This window comes from Pygoscelis adeliae, unplaced genomic scaffold (assembly GCF_000699105.1).
Source record: "Pygoscelis adeliae isolate BGI_AS28 unplaced genomic scaffold, ASM69910v1 Scaffold318, whole genome shotgun sequence".
Lineage (NCBI taxonomy): Eukaryota > Metazoa > Chordata > Aves > Sphenisciformes > Spheniscidae > Pygoscelis > Pygoscelis adeliae.
Genome location: NW_008825430.1, coordinates 626,738 through 640,002, shown reverse-complemented (window position 1 = coordinate 640,002; position 13,265 = coordinate 626,738). Strand labels below are relative to the sequence as shown.

At 43.1% G+C, this 13,265-nt stretch overlaps 1 protein-coding gene across 1 annotated transcript in view; it reads right to left on the bottom strand.

Annotated features, from left to right (window-relative positions):
• LOC103922772 (transmembrane protein 2-like) overlaps window positions 1-13,265 on the bottom strand; it is a 56,798-nt gene that overhangs the window by 14,614 nt on the left and 28,919 nt on the right. Inside the window, exon 16 of the mRNA XM_009330974.1 lies at window positions 6,505-6,713. Coding sequence (XP_009329249.1) covers window positions 6,505-6,713 — 209 coding nt within the window. The remainder of the gene's footprint in view (window positions 1-6,504; window positions 6,714-13,265) is intronic.

The following is a 13,265-nucleotide window of genomic DNA, read 5'->3' as shown; positions in this document are numbered from 1 at the left end:
TTCCCTTGAACCCACGTTTCCCACCGGCTCCCTGCAGCTGTCACTCGCTCCTTCTCTTTTTCTAAATTTCTCTTTAATTTTCTGCTTTCAACTCAAGTCCATTAAACACATCCAAACCCCCCACGATGACAAACACGGCCACTGGGCGAACATCCAGCAATTTTTTTCAAGACCTTGTTATTAAGGATAGACTCTTCTGGAAGACCGCTTGCTGCGGGGATAGTAACAAGTTAGGTATGTGTTTAGTTAACTAGAGTTGTGTGTATTGGGATTTAAATGCCTTTCCTAAATGTTGCCATTTAGGAAATGCCATTAAAAATTCAAAAGCATGGGCCATCTCTTAATATAAATTAAAATTTTTGCTTTTACCCACGTGCCTCCTTAGGCAAAAAGAATGATTTTTGCCTTTGCGAAGCTCAGCAAGTAATAGAGGGGATCCTGCCCTGAGGTACACTTCTGCTGATACTTATGAAACCTGGGTCTGACTCAGACAGCATTTGGCTCACAGACAATTGTATTCAAGCAAAAATAAGAACTTCCTGCATTTAAATACAGTACATCATTTTACCATCTTTTTTCCCACCCTACATGCTTTCGTGGAGGAATCACATCCCAATTCAATTTGTATCTTTTTTAATGCGTTCCCAAGTACTCCATCGCTGACTATTGTGTATTCTGTATTTTCCTGCTGCTGTGCCTTGGATGCGCATCAGGTCAGGAGAGGCTGGTGGCCCTGAGGAGCCCCAAGTCCCACTCCATGGGCCAGGAGAAGGGCGAAAGCAAGGAAAAACCTTCAGGTTTCATGTGCCAGGCTTCAAAGTGACGAGCAGCCTGGTTTGCCACGGCCATCTGGGGACTGTCAGATGCTCAGATTGCTCTAATTCATGCTGTGAAATGATCAGCTCAGGAAGAACATCTCTCCTCCGAGTTACCTCGTTAATCCCGGCTGCTGCCACCAGGCCAGCTGCAAGCGCAAGCCGCGGAGGATAAAGAGCAGCAAGGGTTGCAGGCGAAAGACAAGGCAAAGACGGGGCTTTAGGATCACTCCAACATGGCGATGTCAGCACCCGCTTTGGCCCAGCTGTACTAAAACGGTGCAATCTGTAACCTGGTGTTCTGGCAAATGTTTTAGCTTCTTTCCAATTTAAAAAAAAAAAATCTTGTGGCTTTCATCAGCTGGTTGACCTGTGGGTAACTTAAGGGATTTAAACAGACAGAAGGGAATTCAAATATATCTCCTGACTTCTGTGATGTGTGGATGATTAACTGAATTACAGATGTTATCAGGAGGGGCAGGCTATGAAACCCAAGTAACGCTTTACTTATTATTATTGGAAATAGTGCTGGTGTTACTTGTATTACATTCAGATCTGGGGGATCAAGGTCAGAACTCATGTACGTACAAGAACAAGAAAGCAGTCACAGCCTTAAACTGTTAGCTCCACTTTGAAATACTAATTTTGCCTTCCTGTGCATTTATCAATCTGGGAAGCAAGAGAAAAAGCTCATCTAGAACTAATCTGAAAAAGAAACAATTTAGGAAACATCCATAAACTGGGCAAGTCTGCAACAAGCACATTCTAGCCTTGTCTCATTATCTTTGTTTTCCTCCAGACCTTATCACCGCTAAGGAATTTAATCGCAAAAATGACAAGTAGCTGAAAGTATGAATCAGACTGGCGTTGAATAAGAAGCCGTAGGAGAAACACCTACCTACACAACCCTGACAAATACAAATATAACAAGTCCCCCAGAGCCTCAGCGCAGACGTGGGCTGCATAAGTTTGCTTGCACTGAAATCTCCCCCTTTGGATGGGTTGCAGCATCCTGGAGGCTTCATATCACCCGGCGTCCAAAGGCTCCACTATTTTTAATGAAGAATTTAGACACAAACTCATTCCAGGCTCTTGAATCTTCAGATAATTTAGGTTATTCACTGGCGAATATGATAACAAGCCCTAGCGTAGAGCTCCAGCCTAGCAAATACAGGAGCCAAGCAGTGCACCTGTGCCCGTCCCTGCGCAAACACCACAGCGGGGAAAGGCTGAACACATGCCCAGGCCCACACATGGACACCTGCGCTTTTGCTTGCTGTTGACAAGAAATTTGGCCCTCCCCTGCCAATTTCTTTTTTTTTAAAGGCTCTCATAAGGTTCCAACTCCTTCTACAAGGCACCGAAGAACATCAATATTATAAGCCTCACTGTACCCCTCCAGGTGAAGCTAAGAGGGTGCCGATGAAGAGAGCCTGGGGAAGGCTGCCCTGCGCTGCCCTTGGAGCCAGCATCTGTCAGGAGAGGTGCAGCACAAAGGAAAGCCCCTGCTTGCAGGACTGTGGCAATCTACAAAATCTACAAAAAAAATATCCTCTTTGTACTATTAGCTGCTCACATTTCCCTGAATTCTCTCTGTCAAACCACAGCAAAGAGCCCTAATAAGAGAAAACCCTTCCCTCTGAGCCTTAACAGACCACGTATAGAGATATTTGCCTGTGCTCATTAAAAACAAGGAATGTTTAATCTAATTGCCACTGCTTTTCAGGCTGCGTCAACAACACAACTTATTACACTATACTTCAGATATGTGCTTTGAGGAGATTTAATTCTTATCTTTAGATGTGCTGATAGCACAAAGAAGCCTGGCTGATTTACTGAACAGCACTCTGCCTTTGATAACAGTATTTGCCTTAGCTTCTTCTGCGATTAGAAAATTTGCACAGGCACAAAGCCTAGGTTATTAAATTTAAGAACTTCGTTTCTGACTTTGCTTGCTGTATGAAGTGCCAATCTTTGGATTGTTTTCCAGCACCTGAAAGTAGGCACTTACTTGCAACCAAATAATGTTTTCCATCCTCTCCTCCTTGCTTACCAGCCTCTCCCCTCTCTTGTAACAAGCTTGATGCTCTCTGCGGGCCTTTGTGCTTCAGGATAGTAATTTTGAGGAAAGCCCTTAATTCGGTCTTACACATAATTCTCATACTTCTGTGAAGCAGAACCCCCCCCCAAAAAAAACATACAAACAGCTCTGAGTGGGCGGAAACCGCTCCAGCAAAGAGATGAAGCCCATGGAGAAGGGGTCTGAGGTCTCCTTTCATGAAGGTTGAGATGAGAGCAATCCTCAGCAGATCTGGACTGGTTCTGGAGCACACTTCATTCCTGGTCATTAAAATTCCAGCCGGCACTCTCCTTCTGTTCACTTGCCAAAACATTCAGAAGTTACTTGTCCTGCGTTACCTCTTTCCAGAAGCATCGATACCCACCCGCCTTCTCATCCTCACAGGGAAACTCCCAGCCATTAGACAGACAACCCTATCTATAGCTTAAAAAGGCATTTCTGCTGAGACAGCTACATTCCCCAGCAGCCCGAAAACACAGCCTGTGGGTCTCCGCCATGGCTTTATATTTGCTCATCGGTCAGCTAGTGACACAGCTACCCTGGCGAATGCAAACAAGTACATCTCTCATTAGAAGGGAAGCTGGCGTGCGTTAAACAGCTCATTTGCACCACGTGGCTGCAGATGGCAGCACGTGGAGACACAACAATTTTGTTTGGTTTAGCTACATATTTTGATGGAAGTGAGGACACTGAAGAATTACGCCGAACACGATTTGAATCAGTGCGAGGAAGATACAAGTCCTGCAGCAACCCTTCAGGTGCCCACGATAGAAAGAAAAAGATCTGCTCGGTGACTGTGCTCTAACCGGTGTCCTCCTCCGCTGAGTAAATCCACCCAAGCGGTGCCTCTGAACTCACTGGACAAGATCCGCAGCTCGCAGAAAGCAGCCGCTGCCAATTTCAGCTGAGTCATGTGAATTCATCCCGACCAGCTCCTGCCCACCCCAGGAATCTGGACGTTCCAGTCTTTTAATAGACGTCTGAACTGGCATGACTTCTATTGGGTCTTTCTACAGCACTTCAGAGGCAGGGAAAGCGTTAATCATGCAAGTAGTCAACATCAGTGCTATGCCTGACCTCCACAGAAATCCAAATCCTGGTACACACCTCCCTGTCAAATTCCTTATTTCCCCTCTGACCTTCCTTCAGCCAGCGTAGAGCAAATCACTCCAGAAGCATGAGGGCTGTCTAGCTGCAAAGGCAGCATCCTGGATATATCTATCCATCGTTTTACTATGACAAGACTAAAAATAGTTTAATTGTTCACTCAGGTTATGTCTGAAATTATTAATCCTAGAATGTTGCTATTAAAGTTCATCAAACATTTTTTGCTTTGCACTGCATATTCTGCACAGATGTTGCTATTTTAAGAGCTCGTTTTTTGGCAGATTATTCAGTATTTCGGATTAAAAAAGAACAAACAAAACATAAAGCCACTTGAGACAAGTAAAAGTCTTCCCTGATTCGCTGACTCTGATTACTCTGGGCTCCACAATCTGAGATTTCTTCCATTCCAGAAATGATTGGAATACAATGTTTAATAAAGGTCATACATGGAACTGCTTAGGCAGGCACTTGTTTTCCTTCAAGCTCCTAAATCCTCTTTTTCACTTCAATTCCTTTACCCTTCCACAGGAATCTCATTTCTCCATGTTTTTGCATGCAGTCTGGACATTTCACTATTGCCATTGCACCAGCCTTAAGTCTCGGATTAGTTAGCATCCAGCATACTTGAGGTGTACACAGAACAACCACACATTTCAATCCCAATTATTTCTTAACAAGATGCTCTAAAAGAAATGAAGTAAAATTGTGGTTTTCCTTCGTTACAGTATATTTCTTGTTTATAGTTCTTTGAAACACATACCTTGCCAACTGTTTCTGGATCAGAAAAATCTACAAACCTTTGCCCCGTTCAAATAACTGCTTTCACACAAGACAAAGAGAACCGCAACCACATTGTGGTTTTCAACAGTAAAATGTAGTTAAGTTGCTGCTTGAACAAGAGCTAAACTTCAAGCTGAGTTTTACCAAAGAGCCAGTGCTGCCTTCAAATTTGAATCTGTGTTTGAAGACCGTGGGCCAAAGCTTTGGCAAGTATTAATTGGCACAGTGACAGAGTAACCACCAGTTACCCGGCAAAAGACTTAGCTCTGCAATTGCAAGGAAATAGCTAATCATTTTAAGACAGATAATAATGGCAAAGCTCAGCTTGTCCGTGGGTGACTAATGGGTTTTCCTCTTCCTTAAAGTGCACAAAGAGATATTAACACAGAAAACAGCGATATCTAATAATTCCTCTGTGACAGGAGTGTCCAAACACTGATCCTCCAGCGACTCGGTCATGGCCCTACAGCCACTACGTCTTTAAATCAAGAGGACCAGGTTTATGTCACTCGCTATCATGGGCACGTATAAAGAGGAAACATTGCCCTTCTCAGCTATGTTCCCATGGGGCTTCATAATGGCAACTAAGGACAGTATTTTTCCCCAAATTTCTTCAGCTCTGAAGTTCAGGGGAACCAAACAGAGCTCAAGGTTTTGCCAAAACTATCCTAAGCTAAAAGCACAGCAGTGACACTCTGCTGGAGGAGCAGAAGATGGGTATGGGGTTTGGTGGATAATACTGGATGAACTTGGGAACCCGCCAGATTTACCAGCGGTACGTGCTGCTTCACGTCCTCGGTGCCTCCGACCTCTTTCATGTCAACTGCAAAACCTGCTTTGCAAATCTGAGCCTGTGTGTGGCTGGGTTGTGTGTAATCATGGAAGATTTCATTCGCATACCTCTGTCCTTTTATTGTACTGTGTTTTTATCAATAACTGAGGCGTCACATAAACTGCAGAGCCCAAGGCGATGGCCTGGTTTTTTTGTGGTGCTCATTTCTTGCAGCATCTTATCTGTGCAAACCGTGGCAATGTCTGTCACAGCTAAGCTGACCGGATTGCAGGACTCCTAACAGTTGTACCAGTGCAAAGCACAAGTAATTTCACTAACGTAAGAACAACAGTACTGAAAACCATAAAAGAAATTACGCAAAATGAAACAGATTGCAAGGAAAAAAAGTAGTATCTAAAATGGATATACCCTGCTTTTATATAACGCTAGAAGAAAACATGGGAAATAAATACAGCACAGCCTACAATTTTGCTGTACTGAGACCTAACCTTTTAAAACTTTATGTAAAAAGAAACAGTGACTGCAGTGCTGTTTGGATTACAGAAGATGCAAAGCTCTGTGCACATTCTGATGTATTTCTGCACTTTATATAGATGGGAGATAAATTATGTGTGCAGCAACTAGTACAAACAAACGAACAAGAGCCAGAGCTCTTCTGGAGGGATTTCAGGGACAGCAGGCCAGGACTTACTTGGATTCTGTTTCAAAACTTTCTGGAAAGAGAAATGTCTCTGCACATCAAAAAAGCTGGAATAAAGTGAAAGCAGAGGCATCTCTTTGCATCAGTAAGTGCCAGCCATTATCACCTTGCTTCCACGCTCTCAGAAATTGCTGAGGCATTTGAAAGGTCACTTGTAAATAACCTGGGAAATTGTTAAAGCTCCAGACCTTTTGAAAACAGAACATTTTCTAGCAACATAGGGCAGTACCTGTTGAAGTTGATCGGGTACAGGATAACATCCTCAGGTGCTCTGCCGTCCCACTGGATGATATAAGCCTGCTCGAGCATGACGACGGGCTGGTACTGCTGGTATGGTGCTCCTCTGTTCACGCCTTGCAACCGCAAGGGATGGGAATGGTATGCTGCTCTGGCAATGGATAAGGTCAGATTCTCAGGGCGTCTGGCCTGAATATAAAGCTGAGGGTGAAAGGAAAATGGCAAACATATCCATTAAACCTGCCAGGCTCGGCCATAACATGTGCATTTGATCATTGTTGCCTGTAAATGGTTTTTGCCAATGAAGAGCTCAGAACATTTGGAAAGTCACTGAAACATTTCCAGTTCAAATAAAAAGGTAAAACAGAAATAGCATCTGCAGCCATTCGTGGGGACACCATGAAGTGAGGTATGAATTGTACAGAGCCATAAAAATGTTCACTATTCAAAATCTTAAGGGAGAAGGGTAATCAAGGAAATATCACAAAGTAACTCTCTTCTGTGAATTCAAATAGCTGCACTTTAAAAACAGGCTTATTCCATTGAAAATACAGAAAACTCTTAAGTTATTTCAAGAGGCTTTGGATTAGGTCCAGTTATCTAATGGAATCCACATCTTCGCTCTCAAGCAGCAGACTAGGCTGAAATTTTGGGGGCTAAAACTCGATGGCCTGACTATATGACCTTATAGACTAAATACCATGTTCCACAGGCTTCAACAGAGAGCTCTTCTGTGCAGGGACCAACAGGTGCCCTTGGCCTGTAGTTCAACTCTACAGACCAATTACAAAACTACACGCTGGCTGTATGCTTTTTCTGTCCTGTCACCACTCAAATGAAGGCCAATTCATGTGGCAAACATTATTTTTAAGGCTGAACGCATGATGTTCACCTGCTTCCCCCCATGTGAAATTCCAGCGCAAAAGGAGGATGCACAGCTAGTCATACAAACCTGTCTCGGCATGCGGGGTTGTAGCAGACACCTTGACATATTCCCTCAAGGGTTTGAAATGTACCGAGGACAGGTGAGGACACCTATAATCCTGCTTCCTTCACTCTCCTACAGTGTAGAATAGCGCTCTTTGCATCAAGAACTTAAAACATCCAACATAAAAATCCATGTTAGCTCAGAAATGCCTAAACTTCTACCTGAGCATCCATCCAAAAAAATTATTTTTAAACTCGATTTCTGTCTTTGAGGTAGATCAAAATGGAGGCAGCAGCCTCTCAACAGATTTTAATATCACAGACAAGGATTCCAGCACAGCCAAGACTAGCAGAGAGGGCGAGACTCCATCTATAAGGATATCCGCCTTCTAATGCAGGGCTATGAGACCTTGACCTCTCACATCTCCGTATCTGCTTCTCTTCCTCTTGTCTACGCAGATTGAAAGCTCTGCAAAAACAGACTCTCTCCCACTGGTTTATATATGGGCTTATTTTAGTTGGGGTTTCTAGCCAGTTCAGCTTCCAGTTCCAGTTTCGTGCCCAGAAGGACTCTACGCTTGCACCTGCTCCCGGTGTTGAGTTTGAGCTCCTCAGGACCTCCAAAAGACAGGCTGTCTCTGCCTACCCCTCACCTCACCCCTGAATCCAGCAGCCTCATGCTGAAGGCTCAAGTTAAAAATTTGGGTCTCATGTCAAAAAAATTAATCCAAAAGTGGTTGTAAATGTTTCTTGGATAGTCGGTCCATTCCTCCTTTCACACCGTTGCACTTTAATGATGAGAGCCTATCCTGAGTGGTATCTGCAGACCCTTGGAAATTAAAGTGCATCCCAGAACTGCATTAAACACAAGCTTTTCTTGATGGCTGGAACTATTGATCAAGTAATTCACGCCAAACAATCTCTGAGCAGCAGCCCATTTGCTCATTCTTGATGGCTCAAGGAAGAATAGGTTATTTTTACAGTCTGATAAAAGACCTTTTTTATCTATGAAACCAAGGAGGAAAACCTATTTTCCCTTCACATTCAAGTGATTGGAAATTCAGTAACGTGCAATGCAATAAACCACATTTCAATCTCATTTGTCCCCACCCGGATGGGGAAATGCTGAGGTCAGAGCAGATGATCAGTAAGGTCCCTTTGGACCTGAAATCTCATCAATGTATTAATTGTTCTCAATCAAAATAGCATTTTCTGATAAAGAACAGTTGGAATGAACTATGATACTGCAAAATAATATCCCACTTGTGTCTTTCTGGATAAGAGGCAAGAGTTTCTGTCCTATCACTGCAAACTTTGACATTATTTCCTTCTAATACGTGTCTCCAGCAAGCAGAGAATATTAAGGTGGTAGCTGCTGTGCACTTACTACAAAATTAAATGCACCAGTGATAAAATAAGCCAAGAAAGGAAGGAAATGCATTCAATGAGCCCCAAAAATTCCTAAATTACAGACTACCAAGAACAAAAGATTCCTATGTACTTTAAGGTATTTGTGTAAACAGAAAAAAAGAGAGAGAGTGCTATCCATGGCCTAAGCTGCTCACTGTAATGACTGTTAATGAGTTCAAGGAAGTGCTGGAAGAGTTTGCAATATGCTTCAATGAGATGATGAGGAAAGCATGTCAGAGATTTGTTGGTAACATTTTCCCCCAAGTGCCTAAGGTCCATGTCACAGGTCTGACATTAAGGATAACGGTGACGGCTGTTTTGAGAGTGAAACAGTAATTACCAGAACAAGGAAAAATGCCAGTTCTGTGTTGGTAGAAATATTTGTAAACTGACTTTGTCTCCTGAAATGACCAACAGTGGCCACTGAGTGAATGCCTTCCAGAACTGCAAGCCACCAAGGATGTGATTTTCAGTCCCACAGAAATACAGTAGTATATCTGGTGGATCTTGCAAAATGTTTATCACTAAAGGAGGCCACAGTAGGTAAATGCCCTGATCAAGCAATCTAGATCCTACACGAAGAGACTCTTTTGCCCAGATGGAGCATCACTAAGTCCACAGGACTCTGACTGGGAGCAGGGACTAGCTGAGATGTTTCCTGCAGCAACTGGGCTCAGCTCTGGAACAACAGTCCGGGTGGCTTGGTCCTTCTTGAACACACCAAGCTTCACAGAAAGCAGCACCCCGCGTTTTCCCATTCATTCCTTTCTCTAGGCCTCCCTTGGCATTTGAGGGAACAAGGGACAAGAGGGGAATCCAATCTCTGTCCATGAAAACCCTGACCTCCCTTCCATGATGCTGACTCATGTCACTCCTAGTACTTGTTTTTTGTTACCCCTTCAGGACTGCAGTCAAGACCAAAGGATTACTTGAGAAAAATCCCAAAACAGTCATCCACCAAAAGGCTGCTTTTAATTCCCAATGAGATGAATGAAGTCAAAAGAACCCTTTGAGCTCCACTGGCCCCAGGGAGGTGAAACATCAGCCACTGTCCCAGCATAGTGCTCTTGGGATGTCACAACACGGACTCTTTCTTCCTCAGCCTTTACTCTGCGACACTTTTACTCACTTGAATTGAAGTTGGAAAACTTTATCACTTTTCTTCCTTGTATCTACCTTTGGAGGGGCAAAACACTTGTGAATAGGAGTGAAAAGGAGAGTAACAAGAGAATTTTTTTTCTAGAACGAAAAATCCATCTTCCTTAGCAACACCTCCATAATTTTTGGTTAGATCTACCGAAATATTTAAGAGAAGAAAGTGGGTCATAAAGATACTTTAAAATATGAGAAGTGGTGACAGCTTAATGTAGTAGGAGAAGAAGAGCTAGTTAAAACGTTATAAAATGTGAGCCTTCTACTTGCCTGGAAGGTTTAATGGACATAGTTATCATTTTAGCTGCTTAACACTTCATGCTAAAAAGATGTGTCAGATTTCCCTGTGCCTAGATGGCAATTTTCCCAAGTAGATTGTGAAACTGAGAAGAAAAGTTCTTTTAGAATTCATGGAGGATCTGCTATTCAACTGGAGAGCGAGTATGAAGATAAGCAACATGCAAAGTATTGGAACAGAAAATCTTGGTTTCTGAGAAAAGGTTTGCTTGCTTTCTAGCTTCTTTAACATGGCTTTTGTCCTACTGTGCTGTCAGCTGTCAAGCTGGGGCAAAATGAGAAGTTCAAAACACAGCTTCTCCTCTTCTGGTTGTTTGACCGTTCAAAACCGGTTAATTTCCCAGGGCAAAACATCTTCTCTATGAAGTTTCCAAGTGAAGACCTTAAAATTCTTTCAGAAAGAAAAAAATGTATCTTTCTTTCTATAAGACATGCTAGGACCAATTTTGGCCCTAAAAATGACAGCGGCTTCACTGACATCAGCAAAACTACTTTGCTTTTTCCACTGCTGCACAGCAGAGATCAAAATTGGACCTCTTTGTCCAAATACGGACACCATTAGCTGAAAAACATCTTGCAGGCTTCTCCTTCTTCCCAGTCTGTGAGGTGCTGACGGTCCTCGAGCGTCGCAGATACCCTGGGATTGTACGGTTTTGCCCGTGCTTAGAAAAGCGCCGTTCGCTACCTACTGCATCTCTCGCTTGCTTTGCATTTAGAAGCATCAGTACCAAAACCAGCTACACAAGCGGATACCAGCTGAAGGTACGTAACTTGGAGATGCAGGATCAGTGCAATTGCAAACACTCACTGCAAGAACAGAGTTAACAGAAGTGGAAGAATTTCTGCTTCAGCAGCCTGCAGTAAGGTAGTGACTAAGTGAGCTGGTGAAAAATCAACAGCATCGCCTGAAGTGTTTTATAATAGCAAGGCATCAATTTTTCGGTAATTCAAAACTGACACTAATTTAGCTGTGTAGCAGTCTCTTATGACTATAAGCTTATACAAGCTTATACAAGCTATAGTATAGAGCTTGTGTAAGCTTATGACTATAAGCTTATATGAGAAAATAGCACGTACTGCCAAAAACTCTGCTTATTTTAATAAAGACTAATACCAAAAAAGAGAAGTTTCACAGCCTCTCCTGATGAGTTGCTGTGAAGTCTGCAAGGAAGCAGTAAATGCACAGCTTCAACTGCCCAGTGGGAGCCAAGGCACTTGTCTTATAATTTATATAAAAATCTGAAATGGTTTAGGAATCTCATTTACATTTTAACAAGTAATGCAGGTGTTGAGGAGTCTACAGTTCAGTGCCTTTGGAAATCTCACCCACCTACATGGAGAGAACTATGGGATGAGCCTCTCCCTACATTTTTCTTTTCTTACTGGTCTTCGCAACAGCTGAAAGTCAGGTTGATGGGCCACCGAGGGCCTCAGCGCCCTGCTGACGGAGTCTGAGTGACTCACAGAGATTGCCAGAAGATGTGGTGCTGCCAACTTTTGTGATTTCCCTGTGAGTCTCCCTCGACTTGGTGTTCTGCCTCAAAGCCTCGCTTTATTTACATTACAACATGAGAGTTTCAGCTGTCATTAAAAAGCAAAGGGGTTGGTCTTGTTTGGACAACACCAACCCTACAGGCTCCAGAATCGAAAGGGGAGGACAAAGAGACCTGATAGTTCTTGCTTGTGCAAATTTCGTGATTTTAAGCTGGTCCCAGAACCCTTTTTTGGTAGTGAAAGGCAACATTGGAGCCAAAGCACGAGGCATTTATTAGTGCTCCCTGCTGAAGGAAGGTCTTGGACACCACGTGGGGAAGGTGGCATGATGCTTCTTGGAGACAGTGAGGAGGAAGGACCATGAACCAACTGTAGGAAGGTGGGAGTGTCAACCTGAGTTGCCAGATTAAAACACCTTCAGGAAAGTCTGTCCCCAGGATTTTGTGAGCTAGAAACGCTGCCAGAGGAATAGGTTTTCCCCAGGCATTTCCTTTCCTGGGCAAATTACACCCAGGAGAAGAGGAACATGAAAAATGAATGAAAACAAGCAAGCAGAAAGGAATTAACTGGACTCTAGACACTTTGCTCAGAAAGGATTTGGCTGCAATGTTAGCCGAAGGACTTGGATCTCATTTTTCCACGCCAAGTAGCCCATCCCTAGGCTGACTATCTTGGGCCCAGTTCAGCAGTAATATGAGAGTCACTATTTCCTTGAACTGAAAGGACATTTTCACCTGCTTGTGCTAGGGAAGAATAAAAGTTCTTGTCTACCAGAGCTACATGAAAAGGAAAAGAAAAACAGATTTTGTAATAGAGCTGCAAAGATCAAAGCAAACCATCTTTCTCCATAATTGGATTCACTCTTTTAGGCTTTTGATCTAAAATATGACACTCAGAATTTAGCACACAAACAAATCATCAGTTTTTCAAGGTGCTGAGAACCAGGATTAAGCTGAAATACTCCAACATATGCACCCTCCAAATTAAATCAAACCCTGCTGCACGGGACCAGTTTCTTCTACCCTGCACACATATATATTTCCCTACCCAAAACCCATGAAGTGAAGCATTTAATATGAGCTTTACTCATCCTGCTGGATGTTGATTAGTTGAAAAATGCTGGTAAGTAACAGATCCCAGAGAAGCAAATGTTTATGCTTGCCTAAACCTAGCCAAGGAAATTTTCTATGGTGGAAAAACTGCCTCACCACATAGAGTGCCATAACCGGGAGGGTATTAATAGAAATAAAAATATAAATGCCTACTTGTTTACAGTTCTGAATTTAACTGTTAGGTTGCCAGAGCAGAGAATATAATTTCTCTAGAGACACAGAGCAAAATGTAAGTGCCAAGCACAAAATCCTGATTCAATGGGAGTGTTTCATAGGAGCCCAATCCTGTTTCTGCCTAGTCAATAGCAAACCAGGGGGCGTAACTCCAGTGCCTAGATGCTTAAATAGCAACTCCTGCTCT